The 21,961-nt window shown below is 36.5% G+C and overlaps 1 protein-coding gene and 1 long non-coding RNA gene across 2 annotated transcripts; both read right to left on the reverse strand.

Moving 5' to 3' along the window:
- Positions 1 to 13,438: 13,438 nt before the first annotated feature.
- On the reverse strand, positions 13,439 to 15,863 carry LOC124987566 (uncharacterized). The gene is made up of 3 exons (XR_007109207.1): positions 15,788 to 15,863; positions 15,589 to 15,700; positions 13,439 to 13,563 (listed from the first exon to the last, which is right to left on the reverse strand). It is a non-coding gene; the product is annotated as an uncharacterized LOC124987566 (long non-coding RNA).
- Positions 15,864 to 20,261: 4,398 nt separating this feature from the next.
- Positions 20,262 to 20,657, reverse strand: LOC124987349 (histone H3.3A-like). Its single transcript, XM_047556545.1, has one exon. It carries the CDS (start codon positions 20,655 to 20,657, stop codon positions 20,262 to 20,264), a length of 396 nt encoding a protein of 131 aa, XP_047412501.1.
- Between the last annotated feature and the right edge of the window lie 1,304 nt (positions 20,658 to 21,961).

A 21,961-nucleotide genomic window follows, 5' to 3' on the forward strand; every position in this document is an offset into this window, starting at 1 on the left:
AAATTGCTGAGGCTGGATGGGTTCTCAGTCGAGTTCTATAAAACCTTTAAAGAAGAGCTCATTCCAATACTTCTCAAAGTATTCCATGAAATAGAAGAGGAGGGAACCCTCCCAAACTCATTCTATGAAGCCAATATTACCCTGATACCTAAACCAGACAGAGACACATTGAGGAAAGAAAATTTCAGACCAATATCCTTAATGAACATCGACACAAAAATTCTCAACAAAATTTTAGCAAATCGCATACAAAAACATATTAAAAAGATAGTGCACCATGATCAAGTGGGTTTCATCCCAGGGATGCAAGGTTGGTTCAACATCAGGAAATCAATAAATGTAATTCACCATATCAATAGACTTAAAGTCAAGAATCACATGATTATTTCAATAGATGCAGAAAAAGCATTTGATAAAATACAGCACCCCTTCATGCTCAAAACACTAGAAAAAATTGGGATAGTGGGAACATTCCTTAACATTGTAAAGGCCATCTATGCTAAGCCCATGGCTAATATCATTCTAAATGGTGAAAAACTGAAAGCATTCCCCCTAAAAACTGGAACAAGGCAGGGATGCCCTCTTTCACCACTTCTATTCAATATCGTCCTTGAAACTCTAGCCAGAGCAATTAGACAGACCAAAGAAATTAAAGGAATACGAATAGGAAAAGAAGAACTCAAACTATCCCTATTTGCTGATGATATGATTATATACTTAGAGGAACCAGGAAATTCCACCAGAAAACTTTTAGAACTCATAAGTGAATTCAGTAAAGTAGCGGGATATAAGATCAATGCACATAAATCTAAGGCATTTTTATACATAAGTGATGAATCTTTGGAAAGAATAATTAGGAAAACTACCCCATTCACAATAGCATCGAAAAAAATAAAATACTTGGGAATCAATCTCACAAAAGAGGTGAAAGACCTCTACAATGAGAACTACAGAACACTAAAGAAAGAAATTAAAGAAAACCTTAGAAGATGGAAATATCTCCCATGTTTTTGGATAGGAAGAATTAATATTGTCCAAATGGCCATACTACCAAAAGTGCTATACAGATTCAATGCAATTCCAATTAAAATCCCAATAATGTACCTTACAGAAACAGAGCAAGCAATTATGAAATTCATCTGGAAGAATAAGAAACCCAGAATAGCTAAAGCAATCCTTAGCAGAAAGAGCGAAGCAGGGGGTATTGCAATACCAGAACTTCAACTCTACTACAAAGCAATAGTAACAAAAACAGCATGGTATTGGTACCAAAATAGAAAGGTAGATCAATGGTACAGAATAGAGGACACGGACACAGCCCCAAATAAATACAATTTTCTCATACTAGACAAAGGGGCCAAAAATATGCAATGGAGATAAGATAGCCTCTTCAACAAATGGTGCTGGGAGAATTGGAAATCCATATGCAACAGAATGAAACTAAACCCATATCTCTCACCGTGCATGAAACTAAACTCAAAATGGATTAAGGATCTCGGAATCAGACCAGAGACTCTGCAGATTATAGAAGAAAAAGTAGGTCCAGATCTTCAACATGTCGGCTTAGGACCAGACTTCCTCAACAGGACTCCCATAGCACAAGAAATAAAAGCAAGAATCAATAATTGGGATAGATTCAAACTAAAAAGCTTTCTCTCAGCAAAGGAAACTATCAGCAATGCGAAGAAAGAGCCTACAGAGTGGGAGAAAATCTTTGCCAATCATACTTCTGATAGAGCACTAATCTCCAGAATCTATAAAGAACTCAAAAAACTCTACACCAAGAATGCAAATAACCCAATCGACGAATGGGCAAAGGAAATGAACAGACACTTCACAGAAGAAGATCTACAAGCAATCAACAAACATATGGAAAAATGTTCAACATCTCTAGTAATAAGAGAAATGCAAATCAAAACTACCCTAAGATTCCATCTCATCCCAATTAGAATGGCGATTATCAAGAATACAAGCAACAACAGGTGTTGGCGAGGATGTGGGGAAAAAGGTACACTCATACATTGCTGGTGGGGCTGCAAATTAGCACAGCCACTCTGAAAAGCAGTGTGGAGATTCCTTAGAAAACTTGGAATGGACCCACAATTTGACCCAGCTATCCCACTCCTTGGCCTATACCCAAAGGACTTAAAATCAGCATACTGCAGAGATACAGCCACATCAATGTTCATAGCTGCTCAATTCACAATAGCCAGATTGTGGAACAAACCTAGATGTCCTTCAATTGATGAATGGATAAAGAAACTGTGGTATATATATACAATGGAATATTACTCAGCCATAAAGAATGATAAAATTATGGCATTTGCAGGCAATGGATGAAATTGGAGAATATCATGCTAAGTGAGATAAGCCAATATCAAAAAACCAAAGGACGAATGATATTGGTAATAAGTGGATGATGACACATAATGGGGGGTGGGAGGGGTTAGTGTTAGGGTTAGAGTTAGGGTTAGGGTTAGGGAGGGGGGCAAGAATGGAGGAAGGAAGGACTGTATAGAGGGAAAAGAGGGGTGGGAGTCGGGGGAAGGGAAAAAATAACAGAATGAATCAAACAACATTACCCTATGTAAATTTATGATTACACAAATGGTATGCCTTTACTCCATGTACAAACAGAGAAACAACATGTATCCCATTTGTTTACAATTAAAAAAAAAAAAAAGGAAAAAAAAATTGCTGAGGTTGGCTGGGAACTTGCCATCCTCCCCGCTCAGCCTCCTGAGTAGCTGTGGTCACAGGTGTGTGCCACCATGATGCCTGGCCTCCCTAGTGTCTTTATTATTTTTTTTTTAAATAGATTTGAGGCCTGATGCAGTGGTTCACTCCTATAATCCCAGCTACTAAGGAGGCTGATGCAGAAGAATTGAAAGTTCAAGGCCAGTCTGGGCAACTTAATGAGATCCTGTCTCAAAATAAATTTTTTTTTTAAAAAGTGGCTGGGTTTATAGCTCAGTGGCAGAGCACTTGCCTCGGCTCAAGAGCCTGGGTTCAATCCCCAGTACTCCTAAATAAATAAATAAATAAATATACTTTAGAGCAGTTTTAGGTTCATAGCAAAATTGAGCAGAAAGTAAAAAGATTCACCATGTACTCCCTGCTCCCACATATAAGTTTGTGTTGTTTTAAGTCACTAAGTTTGTGATAATTTCTTATAGCAGTAATGAATACAAAGTCAAATATCAAGGGGCAAAAGGAGGCAGATAATCAAGAAAAAGAAAAATAGTCCAAAATTGTTACTTTTAATAGAGAATATAGAACACATAGGTGTGACCCCACCAGGAACAGGACTTTCCACTAGCCGATACTTGGTGTTTGTGAACCAAGAAAAGGATCATTCTCTGTACAGATAAATTACATACGTGGGCACAGGGTTAGGGACCCACAGCCTAGCAGCAGATAGTGACTTTGTACCCAAGGGAACGAATGCCCCATTCTCCAGAAATCATATTCCCCTCCACTCAATGAGGCAGATTTGTACAGTGTCCAGACGGCACTTCAGGCACCACCTCACGTGAGACCTTCAGAGATTTTGTAATATTCTATTTCTGAAGCAGAGAGTATGTGGGGCTTTTTTTCATACCAGTCCCCGGTCTAAAAATCAAGGAATTCTGAAGTATTTCAGAGCAATGCTTTTCTTACCTCCATGAAATTTCTTTTCATAGTCAGTTTCTCATGAGCAGGAAAACAGAATTTCCCTTCTTTCATCCCCTATTCCTATTTTCAATAAGAGGTTTTGTCTCTTTTCTCACCCAGATATTGTCCACAAAGGTGGGAGTTAAATGTGCAAACCACAGAAGAGTTTCTAGACATTCAAGAAACTTTCTGAAGACCTAAAAAAAAAAAATTCATCAATTGGAACCTGGCATGTCTGATAAAATCTGACAGGCTGACCTGAAAGGAAGCAAAGAGGCTGACAGAAGAACTAGAAGGTTTTGAGGTAGCCCGAAGATATTGGATTCGGAGATATTGCAACTGATATTGTCTTGCATCATCCAAAGAGGCCCAGAATCTTTCTTTTTCAAAGAAAAAAAAGCACCTTGGATGGGACAGAAGACTACTGAAACACCTTTTTCCCCATTCCCAGGCAATCGTGCCATCTTTAAAAGGGGCCACTTGGAAAACTGGGGTTATAACTCAATAGTAGATCACTTGCCTAGCATATGCAAGGCCCTGGGTTCAATTCCCATAAAGAGAGAAAAAGAAAAAAACAAGCATTTCCCAGTTAGTGGTCCAACAATGAAAACCCCACACCGTGAAGTAGAAGTTTTTCTTCTTAAATGCAAGTTCTTCCTAGCCTTCTTGACCCCAGAACCACTATGCTTTATATGTCTATGAAGTCAGATCTAGACAGGTACTTACCCAGGGCCTTAGAGAGTCTAATCCACACCACCATTTTTTTTTTTTTTTTCAAATACAAAAATAATACGTATTCATTGCCAGATGTAGACATCAAAAATAGCAATAGTAACAATACACCAGTCATTGAAAAAAAATTCAAAGATTTTAGGAGAATAAAAAATTTACAAAAATAAAAAATAGGCTGGGAGGACTGGGACTATAATAGTGCTCAGTGGTAGAGCACTTGCTTAGCATGTATGAGGCCCTGGGTTCAATTCCCAGCAGCACAAAAATAAACAAAATAAAAAGTAAAAATTCTCTTTAGCCCCTAATCTTACTCTTTTCTCCTCAAAAATAAACCTTGTAACTGGGCACAGTGGCGCATTCCCAGAATCTCAGAAGCTTAAGAGGCTGAGGCAGGTAGGATCACGAGTTCAAAGCTAGCCTCATCAATTTAGGAAGGCCCTAAGCAACATAGTGAGGGTCTGTCTCAAAAGAAAAAATAATAAGGGCTGGGGATGTAGCTCAGTGGTGAAGGGCCTCTGGGTTCAGTCACCAGTACCAAAAATACATAAGTTTTTAAAAATAAAATTTGCTTAAACTTTTAGCAACAATGTATATTATTATGTATGTGTATGCATATAGATATATATCTTTTTTTACCAATCTGATAGACAAAAACAATGGTACACGTTATTTAACTTACTGTTCCCTAATTACAAATGAGATCAAGTATCATGCTGCCCCATCACTTGTATCACTTATTCAGTGAATTATTTGTCCATCTTTGTTGCCTATTTTTCTGCTTTCAATTTCCTCATTTTTGATCATTTGTTATTACATATTGATCATTTGGGTATGTGTCACATACTACTAGGTGTTTTAAAATAAATTGCTTTTTTTTTTTTGGTAGTGAGGATTGAACCCAAGGGCCCTTTACAGCTGAGCTACATCTCCAGTCCTTTTCACATTTTATTTTGGGAAAGGTTCTCTCTTGAGATTATCCTGCTTCCTGAGTTGCTGAGATTACAAACATGCACCACCACACTTGGTTTAAAATAAATTACTTCTTAAAACAACCTATTTTGCAGATGAGAAATCTGAGAAACATACAAAAATGAAATTCAAAGCCTAGTCAATTTAACTCTAAAAGCTGCACTTTCTCCATTATACCAAAAAGCCTCGTTTTACCTGAGTGTGGAAACTCCCCTGAGAAGTGACTCACCCCAACACTCAGTCCTGTTAGGTGCCCATTGCAATCCACACTACCCATGGCCTTTCCACCACCCTGTTCTTCCCAGGAAACAAGGTTGAAAGCTGCCCAAAAGGCTGTTCAGGCAAACTTGGCTGCCTATTATCTGTGTCCTTAGAGATAAAGAACCAGCCTGCAGGACAAGGGTCAAAGATAAATAAAATGGAAACACTAAGAAACATGGAGACCTTGGCCCCATTCCAATGCTATCATAGTCAAAGTAGAGGGCATGTAGCCTGATAAGTAAGCCCTCAGTTTCCACTTGTCTCCCAACACCCATCTGCCATGTGATTATTTTTTAAAGAGACTTTTAATCACAGGCATGAATAACAAATATATGGTAAATCTGAGTTTTTGGGCTTCTTTTTCATTTTATAGATGTGTATTTTATCTCTTTTTTATTTATTTAATTATACATGACAGCAGAATGCAATTCAATTTATTGTACACAAATGGAGTACATGAGTTTTTGCTTTTTATGAAATCAAAAAAGATTATTTTATAACCCTTTTATTAACTAGCCCATAATTAAAAGGTGTTCCTAAGAATATCATCTTTGTTTTTTGTGTTTTCCCCCCAAATTTCATTAGTCTAAAGTGAAATATAGGAAATGTGATTCTCTGGTCTTATTGTTCATATTTATCATAATATTCCAAAGAAAAGGAAGATGGGTAAATTATGTCTAAAAAAACTGCCAAACTCTCTTCTGGAAACATTCAACACCTATGTAATGAATTGATAATACTTTGAAACTGAGTGATGGATTCATGGAGGCTTATTAAACTATTCTTTCAAACTTCAGCATAATTAAAAATTTCCAACCGGGTGCAGTTAGCACACATTTGTAACCCCAGTGGCTCAGGAAGCTGAGGCAGGAGGATGACAAGTTCAAAATCAGCCTCAATAATTTAGCAAGGCCCTAAACAACTTAGTGAGACCCTGTCTCAAAATAAAATATAAAAAGTTCTGGGATTTGTCTCAGTGGTTAAGGGCCCCTGGTTACGGAAAGGGAAAAAAAAAAAATAGTGAAGCATTGGATTGGGCATTGGATGTCCTACAATGAGGGAAACATGACTCCTGTTCTGTTGAGGAGTAATAATCCTGCTCATTACCATGCTAACAGCTTTCAAAGCATTTTCACAAAAGTATTATTTGATTCATCCTGTAAATGTATATTAAGGTTGCAAATTCAACCTGGAGCCTCCTACTTTTTATTATTCCTTTTCTTCCTGGTCTTTCATTGTTTCTCTATGATAAGTCTAATCTAGGGAGGGCCAGATGTTTGCCAATGAGGGTGAGAGGGGAGGAGCAAGACCAGGATGGAGAAAAGACCTTTATCCTATGGGAGGAGAACTGGGTGGGGTCAGTTTCAGGATGCTGCAACGATATTATCAGAATCTTAAAACTTTCAAACATTCCAATCTTTTAAACAGTGTGAGACTTTCCTTATAAAATCATGTGTGAATTCAGGGTGATTCTCCTATTTCAAGACAGTTAAAGTGGGTCACAGAAAAGAGCCACTTTCCCAAGATTACACAGAAAACAGAATAAAACTTCATTCTATTCATCTCCCAGAATCTCATTCTGTGAAGCTCAGCTGTGAACGGCAGGACTGATACTTACACCTGCATTGTTTCAAGCCCGTTTGACCACTTGCTCCACAGAGCTATCCAAGTCGCTCATGCACCTTGGGAATGCTGTCTCTTTCAGCTCTTAGGGCTAACAGATTCTGTCTTGCTTCAATTCTTTTAGCTTTTATCTATTCATTTCCCCCCAGGTGGTTGTAGAGTTTGTGTGTATCAAGGTTCGTTTCTTTACAAGTTAGTCCAGAAAAAAAAAAAAACTTCAGAGTATCCATATTCTGAAGCAAGTATGCTTGCTCTCTCACTCTCTCTTTTCACTCTTCATCTCTCCTGTAAAAATTCTTTGAGAAGATGCCATCAGCCTTGGTCAGTTGGAGAATGGAGTTATCTGAATCACCCATCCTGTCACTATCTCCACAGATAGCAAAGGCTTTTAATTTAAAATTTTTTTTAGTTGTAGGTGGACACAATACCTTTATTTTATGTTTTTGTGGTGCTGAGGATCAAACCCAGGGCCTTATGAATGCTAGGTAGGCACTCTATACTGAGCCACAACCCCAGCCCCAAGGCTGTTAATTTTATTAATTTTTATTTTATTTATTTTGGTACTGGGGATTGAACTCAGGAGTGCTTTACCACTGAACTGCATCTACAGCCCTTTTTGTTTTTTTTAATTTTGAGATGGGGTCTCATAAGCTGCTTAGGGCCTCACTAAATTGTTGAGGCTGATCTTGAATTTATGACCTTCCAGTCTCAGCTGCTGGGATACAGGATGTGCCACTGTGCGTGCCACCAGCTAGCAAAGGTTTTCAAATGGCTGTTAAACCTGCCCATCATCTGTTCAACTTCAGCCACATTCATCAGGATGGACTCATGGTCCCCGGCACCAATGATGATGGGATTGCTGGCAGAGCATTTCTGTGACTCATACAGGTCCAGGAACTCACCAGTGTCTTTTTGGGTCCTCCACGTAGAGCAAGAAGAAAATAAACATGCTCTCTTGCTTCTTTGCTGTCTCTTAAGAAGCATGCGTTTACTGGCAAGAATTAGCTTGGGCAGGGAGTGTAGCTCAGTGGTAGAACACATGCTTAGCATGTGCAAGACCTTGGGTTTGATTCCCAGAACCAAAAAAGAAATAAAGAAAAAACATACACCCCTTGTTGTCAGAGACAAGCGCTTGCTGATTATCTCCCATTCAGCTTCATCCACAATGACTTTATCTTTCCAGTCTCAAGTTTCCCTGTTTGCACACAGCCTAGAATCTAATGCTTCTTCCCACCTTCCCTGGAAGTTTTGTACAGATCTTGGTGTAAAAGTGGGACAAAGAACTAAGTTTTTTGTTTGTTTTGAGGTACTGGGGATTGAACACAGCGGTGCTCTACCACTGAACTACATCCCCGGCTTTTTTTTTTTTTTTTTTTTTTTTTTGAGATAAGCTCTCATTAAGTAGCTGAGGGTCTTGCTAAATTGCTGAGGCTGACTTGAAATTTGTCATTCTTCTGCCTCAGCCTTTTGGAGTTGCTGAGATTATAGGCATAGGCCACTGCAAGCTGGCTTTCCAAGTTTTTTCAAAGACATGAATAAACAGTTGTTTTCCTTGTCAAAAGACCTGGGTTGCAGGTGTAACTCAGTGGTGAGCACTTACCTTGCATACTTAAGGTGCTGGGTTTGATCCCCAGTGCCACAAAGGGGGACTTCACCTGTCACTAGAGTGCAGACCACGCAAGTTTCCAGAATAGAGGTAGGTAAAGTGAAAGGTAATATAGAGGAAAAATGGCTGGAAAGAAGTCCTAGTTGCTTTAGTCATCATCTTTCAAGCTTTGTGAGGAAGCTATTGAAGCAATCAGCCTAAATTACAGTCAGTGCTACTGCTCCAGGATCAAGGTTAAGACTTAATGACAAACATTCTGGGATGTATTCATACAAGGACTGCCAGGCTTTTCTCTGGGCTCTTCAGGGTTTCGTGTCAACTTCAACTCATTTATGGTTTGTTTGTTTGTTTTAATGTTTGTCTCATTCCATCTTTCCCCTCCCCCTGCATTTCCCTCTACACAACCCAACAGAAAACATTCCTCCATTCTTCCCTTACCCACCCACCCCAGTTATGTATCAGCATCCACTTATCAGAGAAAACATTCGGCCTTTGGTCTTTTGGGCTTGGCCTATTTCACTTAGCATGATATTCTCCAACTCCATCCATTTACCTGCAGATGCTGTAATTTTATTCTTCTTTAAGGCTGAATAATATTCCATGTGTATATATACCACAGTTTCTTTATCCATTCATCTATTGAAGGGTGTCTAAGTTGGAAAAAGGAAACTTGCAGATGCCAAAAGAGTTTAGAGAAATTGAAAGGATCAATGAAAAAATTCAATAGAAAGGTTGAAAGATACAGATGAGAAAACATAGGTAGTAGAACTTAAAAGCAAAGAAAGTGAAGAGGAAAAAAGGAAAATTTGAGGACTAGTCCAGCAGGCCTAATGTTTCAAATAAGTTCCAAAAAAAAGTCAAAAATGAAAGAAAAATCATCAGTGAAATTTTCATGAAAATTTCCCAGAACCGAAGAATCCACGTTTCCTAATTCAAAGTGTCAGCTAGGTAACTCAGAACAATGAACAAAAAATGACCCAAAGCGCCCTATTGTGATATTTCAGAGCACTGAGACCCAGATATGAGTTTCGTGGGTCACAAAAGATCATGAACTAGAATGGCTTGAACTTCCCTTTACCTACAACAGAGGTCAGAAGACCATAAAGAAATTCTCTTGACTTTCTGAAATAAAATGACTAGCTTGGATGTTATTTCCATACATGCAAGGTCTAGGAACAGTTATCTCCCTTGCATTTTTCCCCCTCAGGAAGATCATGAAGATAAGCTACACACAAACACAATAATAGAAGAAAGAGGAATACAAGGAATATACTAACTTCCAAAACACAGTGACATGAGTCATATTCCAGAAGATGGCAGAGAGCGAACCCTGAGAGCAACTATGCACTAGGTCAGAAAGGTAAGAGATCAGAGCCAGGCAAAGGGCTCCTGAAGCTTTAAAAAGATGAAATTAATAAACTACCTGATGTGAACAAACTTTTTGAAAGAACATTTTTATAATTGACAATTTGTAATAAAAATCAGTGACAAAATATTTTTAAAACTAAGCAAACGAGGACTGGGCCTGTAGCTCAGTGGCAGAATGCTTCCCTAGCATCTGTAAGGCACTGGGTTCAATCCTTAGCACCACATAAAAATAAAAAAATAAAATAAAGTCATTCTGTCCACCTACAACTACACAAAAATTTTTTTTAAAAAAAACTAAGCAAATGAAAGAGCAAAACAATAACTAGTTCAAAAGAAAAAGTAAGCTCAGGAAACAAACCTAGCATACTTCTGTTTAATGTGCCTAAGGATCACCTGGGGTCCCTCTACATATATCTGAATTGTGGGCTGGCCCAGAGATTGCATTTTTTACAAGTACCCAAGAGAGCCTAGTCCTTCTGGACCTGTGACCATATATTTTTTTTTTTATGGTGTTGGGAATCAAACCTAGGACTTTATGAATGCTAGGCAAGTGCTCTACCACTCACTGAGTTACATCCCCAGTCCTTAACATACTTTTGAGTAGCATAAGTATGGCTATTAATGAAATGTATGATAAGAATGTAAACTATGACTAGTAACTAAAATTATGAAATATATAGGTAAGATGGGAAACACATATGTGTGATGGGAGAAAAGAGAGAAAGGAAAACTAAATCCCCTCTTCTTGTACAGATGGAAGTTATTGCCTAAAACTGAAAACTAGCTAGCTCTTCAAATTCTGTACAATTTTCATAATGAAATCCTTAAGAAGTGGGCAAAGGATAATAACAGTGAAATAAATACAAATAGCATCTCAACATATGAGCAAATGCTCAACCTTGCTCATTGGAAAAAAGATTCCAATTTTTAACTTACTATTGGCAAATGAGAAAAGTTCCTTTCTGTGCCAATTGCATAAGAAACAGCAATATATACAGAAGTAGTTCTAAAATTTGGAAATATTATTACTCCACAAGTTTAGATTCCAGTCATCTTTCTGTGAGACAATTTTCAAGTTTTTCAAGTTTGCTGCTTCAGTATCCATCAACTACTTTCTTCCTTAGATGCCTCTACTAATAGGGTTGAAAAAACTATATATTCACTTTCCCAGCCTTCCTTGAAGCTAGAGATAGACACGTGCCACAGCTCTTGAGACTTAAGACTTCTGGGAAGGACTTTAATTTTTTTTTTTTTCTTTCTTTCCTTTTATTTGATACTGGGGGTTGAACCCAGGGGTGCTTCACCACTGAGCTATATCTGCAGCACCCCCACCTTTTTTTTTAACGTTTTGAGACGGTGTGAATAAGTCAATGAAACTGGCCTTGAAATTGCCATCCTCCTGACTCATCTTCCTGAGTTGCTGATGTGCCACTGCACCTGATTCTATTTATTATTTATTTATGGTACTGAGAATTGAACCCAGGAGAGTTTTACTACTGACCTACATCCCCAACCCTTTTTATTTCTTGAGCCAGGGTCTTGCTAACTTGCTGTTCTCCTGCCTCAGGCTCCCACATCACTGGGATTACAGGTGTACCATTGTTCCTGGCTTGCCTTCTTTTTAAAGGGGTCCAGAAGTTGCTAGCATAGCTCTTTTTTCGTGCCTTACACTCTCATGTAAAAGTTTGGTGCCATGTCAGCCCTTTCATAAACTTAAAATGACAAGCATAAGAATGTCAGAAACATGCCATTGACAGTGAAGTAGAAAGACACAAAGGGCATCACCAAGAGCTGAACCAACAACTATAATAACCTCCTTTGGGTTTATATTATCCAAAAAACAGTAAAATAGCAGCTGGGTGTGGTGGTGCAAGCCTGCAACCCCAGCAACCTAGGAGGTGGAGGCAGGATGGCAAACCTGAGGCCATCCTCAGAAACTTAGTGAGATTCTGTCTCAAAATCAGAAATAAAAAGGGCTGGGGATGTAGCTCAGTGGTTGCGCCTCCCTCCTCCGGCTGCCACCTCCTCCCAAAAAAGTGCTGCTTATATTCCTCATCGACTCATTGTTTTCTACTTCGCAGCCAATCATATTCCTAAGAGATCTACCTTTCCACAGAGGGAAGCCCCGAATCATGTTTTACACATACCCCCCAACTCCAGTACTTATATATTTATGTAATCTGCTACATTATCTTCACTATAACTTTTTAAGGAGCAAAATATTAAACAAATGAAAACACTCTTTTTTGTTTTTTGTTTTTTTTAGACAGAATCTTGCTATATAGCCCAGGTTCAGGATTCTGAGCAACTGGAATCTTGGGGTTTGCTTGTTTCAGAATCAGTTGGGATTGTTTGATCACAAGTAATAAAAATTACAGAAAATGGACGTGCTGGAAGTAGATGAAGTAGTTCATAGAATTCAAGGAAGAGCTCCTTCTCACTCAGGAAGAACAGGAACTGGTATAGCTTAAAATCGTCACTTTTAGAAAAGTACTCTGAAATTCTGAAGGACCTTTCCAATTCAGTTACTTCAAGATAATTTTTAGGACTCCAGTGTAAACATTTTTAAACCTAAAAAAAATCAGCAAATTTAAAGCTTAGGGACTTTCCATATGACAACTCCAGCAATTGAACAATTTGATTACTGTAACTTATTCAAAGAATACGATCTCCAAACTCTTATAAGAAGAGTTACCATTTTCTTCTCTTGTAGGTTCACACTGTCCAAGTTTACACTACCTATTTTACTCTCCTTTAATGCCTCATCTACTGGTATTAATTGTTTCATAAGCAAAAGTTACAAAAGTCATTTTGAAAATTTTATTTCATTAACTTAAAAGGTGAACAAAATGTGTATTTCAAATCTTATTAAACATTTATCTGACATAATACATTTACATAGAGGACAAACAGGATTTCAAGTAACTTAGGAGACAGTCCACTGTTCATTTAAAAATATTCTTTCTTCTACAAGACCTCTTCATTGAAAGATAAAACAAAACCTCTAAAGCAACAAAAAATCTTGTCTTTTATACTGCATAAATGCTAGATGCAAACTTCTGATTTATTTATTTCATTGTCAACTCTGATGATGAAGATGGGAGGCATAAATGTTCCCAGTTCAGTCAAATGATGCAAACAAAAAGCTGTTTCCCTCAGATACAAAGAAGTCTCCATTCACGTCTCGTACAGTAGGACCATATACTTGCTGCTCGTACCAGATCACTTCTTTCCTTTCCCTTTTTTACTTCCCTCTCCTTGTTGAAGACTTGGGTCACCACCTCCTGTTTTTTGTGTCCTTGTTTTTAGTTTAGGTATCATTTCTGCTGCATACAACATTACTGATTTACCTAGGAACCAGAAGTTACGTTTAGTTACAATCTAAGAAATAAGACATAACCATAGAAATGAAAAGTTGTACTCCATTTGTATATAATGAATCAAAATGTGTCTGTAAAAATAAAAAATATCTTAATTAAAAAAAAGAAATAAGACATAAAAGATCATTAACTTGAGTACCATAAAGTCCAAGAAAATACCACATCAAGAAAATGGGAAGTAATTTTAAATAATTAAATGATTATAAAGTTAGTAACTTGCTCAAGTCTGTGCTTCTGCTGGAGAAAATGTACTGAGAACAAGAAAAAAATAATTAATGAACAATATGAAAATAAAAAACATTAAGTTTAAAACAAAAATGACCTTTTGCTGGGTGGGGCAATGTGTATCTGTAATCCCAGCAACCTGACAGGCTGAGGCAGAGGATCACTAGTTTAAGACCAGTCTCAGAAATTTAGTGAGATGCTGTCATAAAATAAAAATAAAAAATTAAAAGGGCTGGGGATGTAACTCAGCTGTAAAGTGCCCCTGGGTTCAACCCCACAACCAAAACAAAACAAAAACTCAACAAACAAAAAAAATTATGGTCTTGGTTCTAGTAACTGACTGAAAGATCAATGAAGAATATATCTAAATATAACTGGAAACAAGAATCAGACTACCATTGTAACTTAAGCTTCTAAAAACACAGGGTCTCAGCCTTTTAACAACAACAACAAAAACAAAAATGTCATTAAGCTGAACAGATCTTCCTCACATGCCCAGACGATGTATGCATACATGCACCACTGCTATGCCCACTCCAACCAGGTACTTTCCCTACTCCAACAAACCAAGCTCCTCAGTTTTATTCTTTTTAGTGACTTACTATTTTCTAATTAGAAACCACAAGCAACCCTTTTCTCAATCACAACCTTTACTCTATTTTCAAATCAAAAACTATTTTTGCTTTTGGTTTTTTGAGACAGTATAAAAAAATGTCAAAGAGAAGAATGTATTATCTTTTAAATTTGAGTCAGAATCTTAAATCTGTAGAAACACCTACCAATTCTGACAGAATTTGATATATGAGAACCAATCTATCCGAATTTGACTAAAAACAATCACACTGCCAATTTGACTGTCAAATTGTATTTAGTTGAATTAAACAGAGTTTAATTAAACTGAAGGAAAAATTAAATAGCTATTTCTTAAAATTAAAATGTATGTTTTAAAAATAAAAAAAATTCAGAAAAATAAATAACACATAAACACTTAACTTACCCATATCCAGAACTAATATTTTGTTATACTGGTGTGTTTTTGTTTTGCTTTTCAAAAAATAAAGTATTGGAGATGATGTTAACAGTCCCTTGAGGTCTCCACTCCCCACTCCCACTGCTCACAGTTTTAAAAGTGGGCTCTTTCCAGTGCATTTTTTAAAACATTTTTTTAACTGTCAATGGACCTTTATTTCATTTATTTATTTATCTTTATGTGGTGCTGAGAATTGAACCCAGTGCCTCACACATGCCAGGCAAGCACTCTACCACTGAGCCACAACTCCAGTCACTCCAGTACATTGTAAAAACATTTCTACAAGCAACATACATATTCATCTTCAATAAACTGAAATATTTTATCTTTAAATTTACTTGAGTGATGCCGTATTATGAATATCTCTTTGTTCACTCAACCTTGCTCTTTAGATTTATTAATGAGAGAAATTATTAACAGACTTCAAGGGTCTCTAAGATCTGTAATAACTACTAACATTCATCCATTTATTAACTTTATACTTTTAACCTGGGAGCAGTGATGGTCTTTCAGAAGTTTATAAAATGCTCAGAAAAAGTTTCATCACATTCTCAGAGGTTTTTAACCTAAAAGAAATTAAAACTACTGTTATACCTCTTTCCATCAGTGGCAATCTTTTCTCTAAATTAATTTGTAGAATGTAAATTAATTTATACTTTTCAAAAGGTCAGTTTTAGAACCTCTGTTGTATCATAGACAAAAAACACATTCCTAAAGTTAATTCATTAAAAAAAGCTTACGTGATGGGAACTGTACAAGACAGAGGCTGCCGTCTTCCTGTCTGAGCTGGACCCGGACTCTGCCTCTGTATTGAGCATCACGATTCCATTCTCTAGAGTACATTTTATTTTTCTAATGTAAATAAAACAAAAACAGGCTTTTAAGAAAGTTATCATATAAATGAATACAGAAAATAGTGAAGGAAGAATCACATCATACCTCAACAAACACATTAAGTCCAACTGCTGAGCATACATCTTGAATCTCTGCAGCTGTAGGATTTTCAACAGCCTGAACAGTTGAAAACAAAAACACTAAATAGTTGAGATTTAAGGGAATACTGCTATACAATTGTGTAAATCACTTTAAATACTATGACCAAAACATGTACCTAAACCCTATCTTTTCTTAGTAGGTAAAGCATTTTCAATTTTATTTTTTAAACAATTTTTTAGTTGTTATGGAAATTTATTTATTTGTTTATTTACTTACTTACTTATTTATATGCAGTGCTGAGAATCGAACCTAGTGCCTCACACATACTAGGCAAGTGTTCTACCACTGAGCTACAACCCTAGCCCTTCAATTTTTTTTTTTTTTTTAATTTTCTAATTGGTTATTCATGACAGTAGAATGCATTTTTTTTTTTTTTTTTTTTTTTTGGTGCTGGGGATCGAACCCAGGGCCTTGTGCTTATAAGGCAAGCACTCTACCGACTGAGCTATCTCCCCAGCCTCTGCATTTTGACACATTGTACACAAATGGAGCATAACTTCTCATTCCTCTGGTGTACATGATGCAGTCACAAGTCACAAGAGTAGTGTAATCATAAATGTATATAAGGTAATAATGTCAGTCTCATTTTTCCCATCCCCACCACCCCACCCCTCACTCCCCTCTGCAAAATCCAAATTTCCTTCATTCTTCTCTATCTCCCACCCCCACTACAGATCACCATCTGCTTATCAGAGAAAACATTTGACCTTTGTTTTTTTGGGATTGGCTTATTTCACTTAGCATGATATTCTCCAGTTCCATCCATTTACTTACAAATGTCATAATTTCATTCAGGTTGAGTAATATTCCATTGTATATATGTACCACATTTTCTTTATCTATTCATCTGTTGAAAGGCATGTAGGTTGATTCCATGGTTTAGCCATTGTGAATTGAGTTGCCATAAACATTGATGTGGCTGTGTCACTGTAGTATGCTGATTTTAAGTCCTTAGGTTCTAAATCAAGGATTGGGATAGCTGAGTCAAATGGTGATTCCATTCCATGTTTTCTAAGGCATCTCCATACTGCTTTCCATAGTGGTTGCATCAATCTGCAGTCTCACCAGCAGTGTATGAGTGTAGTTTCTCTCCCAAATCCTCACCAACACTTATTATTGCTTGTATTCTAATTGCCATTCTGACTGGAGTAAGATGAAATCTTAGAGTAGTTTTGATTTGCATTTCTCTAAGCTAGAGATGGTGAACGTTTTTCATGTTTATTGATTGATTGTATTTCTTCTTTTGTGAAGTGTCTGTTCAGTTCCTTAACCCATTTATTGATTGTATTTTTTTTGGGGGGGGGGTTAAGTTTTTTGAGTTCTTTATATATCCTGGAGATTAGTACTCTATCTAAGGTGCATGTGGTAAATATTTTCTCCCATTCTGTAGGCTCTCTCTTCAAGTTATTGTTTCCTTTGCTGAGAAGAAGCTTTTTAGTTGGAATCCACCCCATTTATTGATTCTTAATTTTACTTCTTGTGCTTTAGGAGTCTTGTTGATAAAGTCAAGTTCTAAGCCGACATGATGAAGATTTGGGCCTACTTTTTCTTCTATTAGGTGCAGGGTTTCTGTTCTAGTGTCTAATTCTTTGATCCACTTTTGAGTTGATTTTTGTACAGGGTGAGAGATAGAGGTTTAATTTTATTTTGTTACATATGGATTTCCAGTTTTCCCAGCACCATTTGTTGAATAGACTATCTTTGCTCCAATGTATATTTTTGGCACCTTTGTATAGTGTGAGATAACCATATTTATGTGGGTTTGTTTCTGTGTCTTCTCTTTTGTATCATTGTTTTCCATATCTGTTTAGGTAGCAATACCTTGCTGTTTTTGTTATTATGGCTTTGTAGTTATGGGCTTTCTGGTTATGGGCTTTTCTTGGTTGGTAGGCTTTTGATGGCATCTTCTATTTCATGGCTTGAAATTGATTGGTTTAAAATGTGTATGTCATTGGGATTTTAATAGGAATTGCATTGAATCTATTTAACACTTTTGGTAGTATGGCCATTTTGACAATATTTATTCTGACAGCATGGGAGATCTTTCCATCTTCTAAGGTCTTCAATTTCTTTCTTTAGTGTTCTGTAGTTTTCATTGTAGAGGTCTTTCACCTCTTTTGTTAGATTGATTCCCAACGTGGTTTTTTTTTTTTTTTTTTTTTTTTTTTGGTCTATTATAAATGGTGTAGTTTTCCTAATTTCTCTTGCAGTGGATTCGTTACTTATGTATAGAAATGCATTTTATTTATGGGTATTGATTTTATATCCTGCTACTCTGCTGAGTTCATTAATGAGTTCTAGAAGTTTTTGGTGGAATTTTTTGGATCTTCTAAATATAGAATCATGTTGTCAGCAAATAGTAATAGTTTGAGTTCTTCTTTTCCTATTCGTATCCCTTTAATTTCTTTTGTCTGTCTGAATGTTCTAGCTAGAGTTTCAAGGACTATGTTGAATAGAAGTAGTGAAAGAGGGCATTCCTGACTTGTTCAAATTTTTAGAGGGAATACTTTCAATTTTTCTACATTTAGAATGATGTTGGTCATGGGCATAGATAGATTTTACAGTGTTGAGGTATGTTCCTACTATCCTCCTTTTTCTAAGGTTTTGAACATGAAGAAGTACTGTATTTTGTCAAATGCTTTTTTTGCAACTATTGAGATAATCATACTCTTGTCTTTAAATCTATGGATGTAATGTATTACATTAATTGATTTCCATATGTTGAACCAAACTTGCATACCATGGATGAACTCCTCTTGATTGTGGTGCATTATCTTTTTAATATATTTTTGTATGCAGTTTGCCAGAATTTTATTGAGAATTTTTGCATCTATGTTCATGAGGGATATTGGTCTGAGGTTTTCTTTCCTTGCTGTGTCTTTGTCTGGTTTTGGTGTCAGGGTGATACTAGCTTCATAGAATGAGTTTGGAAGGGTTCCCTCCTTTTTTATTTCATGGAATAATTTGAGGACTATTGATGTTCATTCTTCTTTGAAGGTCTTTCAGAACTTGGCTGAAAATCCATCTGGTTATGGACTTTTCTTGGTTGGTAGGCTTTGATGGCATCTTCTATTTCATGGCTTGAAATTGATTGGTTTAAATTGTGTATGTCCTTCTGATTCAGTTTGGGTAGATCATGTCTCTAGATATTTGTCAATGTCTTTGAGATTTTCTATTTTATTTGAGTATAAATTTTCAAAATAGTTTCTAATTATTGTCTGTATTTCAATAGTGTCTGCTGTGATATTTCCCTTTTCATCACAAATTTTAGTAATTTGAGCTTTCTCTTTCTCTTTGTTAGTGTAGCCAAGGGTTTATCAATTTTATTTATTTTTTCATGAATCAACTTTTTGTCACTATTTTCAATCCTTTCTTTTGTTTCAATTTTATTGATTTCAGCTCTGATTTTAATTATTTCCTGTCTTCTACCTCTTTGGGTGTTAATTGTTCTTTTTCTAGGGCTTTGAGATGTAATGTTAGGTCATTTATTTGTTGACTTTTTATTCTTTTAATGTATGAGCTCAATGCAATGTACTTTTCTCTTAGCACTGCCTTCATAGTGTCCCAGAAATTTTGATATTTTGTATCAGTGTCCTCATTTACCTCTAAGTATTTTTTAATTTCCTCCCTGATTTCTTCTGTTATCCATTCATCATTTCAATAGCATGCTTTTAGTCTGCAGCTGTTGGAGTAACTTCTATTTTTTATTTTATTATTGATTTCTACCTTCATTCCATTATGATCTGATAGAATGCAAGGTAGGATTTCTATTTTTTTTATTTGCTGAGAGTTGCTTTGTGGCATAACATATAGTCAGTTTTAGAGAAGGATTCATGTACTGCTGAGAAGAAAGTTTATTTGCTCAATGATGGATGAAATACTCATGATGGATGAAATACTCTATATATATCTGTTAAGTCTAAATCATTGATCATATTATTATTTTTTTAGTTTCGTGTATTTTAATAGCAAACTTACAGGAACAGCACAGAAGACAGACAACATTAAAAACAGGTACTTGCATGTAGGACAACTCAGAAAAGTATAGTGAATGGTTGGAACCTACTGTATGATAAAAATGCTTCAAACACCATTTAGTTGCTGTCAACAAGAAATTTACTTGTTTAAAAAAATCTAAATGCTGGCAAGTTGAACTGCTGAAACTTGTTCACTGAAACATTTTGACTTGCATTAATGCTTTACATCCCTGCATTTATATTAAAAATTCACACACAAATGAAAATGGAGAAACGGCCAATACCTGATTTCTGTCCCCTATTTTTCCACTTGCAATCATATACTTAGGTACCTTTTGACCCCATGGAAAAAAATATCTAACATTCAGAACTACCAATAACAGGAAGAAGAGAAAAAAAATTTTTTTTGAGAATAAAATGTTTCCCATCATAGTGAATTCTTAAGCATATTCTCCACGTATGCGGTGTGCTAGCTGGATGTCTTTTGGCATAATTGTTACACGTTTGGTATGGATAGCGCACAAGTTGGTGTCTTCAAAAAGGCCAACCAGCAAGGTCTCACTTGCCTCCTGCAAGGCACCAATAACTGCGCTCTGGAATTGTAGATCTGTTTTGAAGTCCTGAGCAATTTCTCGCACTAGATGCTGGAAAGGGAGTTTGAGAATCGGAAGTTCAGCGGACTTCTGATAACGTCTAGTTTCACAAAGGGCCACAGTACCAGGCCTGTAACAATGAGGTTTCTTCACTCCTCCAGTAGAGGGCGCACTCGTGTGAGCAGCTTTTGTAGTCAGTTGTTTCCTGGGTGCTTTACGGGCAGTCTGCTTTGTATGAGCCATGGTAGAAAAACCTCCTTACTTACCCAGCTTCTATTTCGGCTGGAGCTCCAAGAGCTAGAGGCAGCGCTAGCATTAGAGAGCGTCGGCAGGTGTGGCGGCTGCCTGATTGTATTATTTAGTTCTATAGTTTCTTTATTTAGTTTTTGTTTGGAAGATCTATCCAGTGGTGAGAGAGGTGTGTTAAAGTCACCTAGTATTATTGTGTTGTGGTCTATTTGATTCTTGAAATTGAGAAGGGTTTGTTTAATGTACATAGATGCTCCATTGTTCAGGGCATATATATTTATGATTGTTATGTCTTGTTGATGTATGATTCCCTTAAGTAGTATGAAATGACCTTCTTTATTCCTTCTGACTAACTTTGGTTTGAAGTCCAGTTTGATATGAGGATGGAAACCCCTTCTTGTTTACGTAGTCCATGTGAGAGACATTTTTTTCCTCAGCCTTTCACCTTCAGTCTATGGATGCCTTTTCTTAGGAGGTGAGTCTCTTGTAGACAGCATATTGTTAGGTTTTTTTTTTTTTTTTTTTTTATCCAATCTGACAGTTTATGTCTTTTGATTGGTGAGTTTAGGCCATTAACTTTCAGGGTTATAATTGAGATATGAGTTGTATTCCCAGTCAGTTTGGTTTATTTTTGGTTTTTACTTTGACTTAGTTTCTCCTTTGATTAACCTTTCCTTTTGTGTAGTTCCTCCCTTTGCTGGCTTTCTTTTCTTTTCTTTTTTTTCATTTCCTCCTGATGGAATATTTTGCTGAGAATGTTCTGTAGTGCAGGCTTTCTAGTTGTGAATTCTTTTAACTTTTGTTTATCATGGAAAGTTTTTTATTTCATCTTCAAATCTGAAGTTTAATTTTGCTGGATATAAAATTCTCAGTTGGCATCCATTTTCTTTCAGAGCTTGATATATGTTATTCCAGGCCCTCCTGGTGTTGAGGGTCTGGGTTGAAAAATCGACTGAGATCCAAAGTGGTTTTCCCCATATGTACTTTGATTTTTTTTTTTCTCTCACAGCCTTTAACATTCTATCCTTATTTTGTATTTTAGTAATTCTCATTATAATGTGCCTTGATGTGGGTCTGCTGTAATTTGTGCATTTGGGGTTCTGTAAGCCTCTTTTAGTTGATTTTCCATTTCAATCTTTAGATTTGGGAAGTTTTCTGATATTGTGTCATTGAAAAGATTGTGCTTTCTTTGGTTTGTATCTCCACACCTTTGTCTATTCTGATAAATCTTAAATGTGGTCTTTTCATATTATCCAATATTTCTTGGAAGTTCCGTTTAAGGTTTCTTGCCATCTTCA

This window comes from Sciurus carolinensis, chromosome 6 (genome assembly GCF_902686445.1).
Source record: "Sciurus carolinensis chromosome 6, mSciCar1.2, whole genome shotgun sequence".
In the NCBI taxonomy this organism is placed as follows: domain Eukaryota; kingdom Metazoa; phylum Chordata; class Mammalia; order Rodentia; family Sciuridae; genus Sciurus; species Sciurus carolinensis.

Coding starts and splice junctions, on each gene's coding strand:
- LOC124987349 (XM_047556545.1), bottom strand. CDS start 20,657: ATGGCTCATACAAAGCAGACTGCCCGTAAAGCACCCAGGAAACAACTG.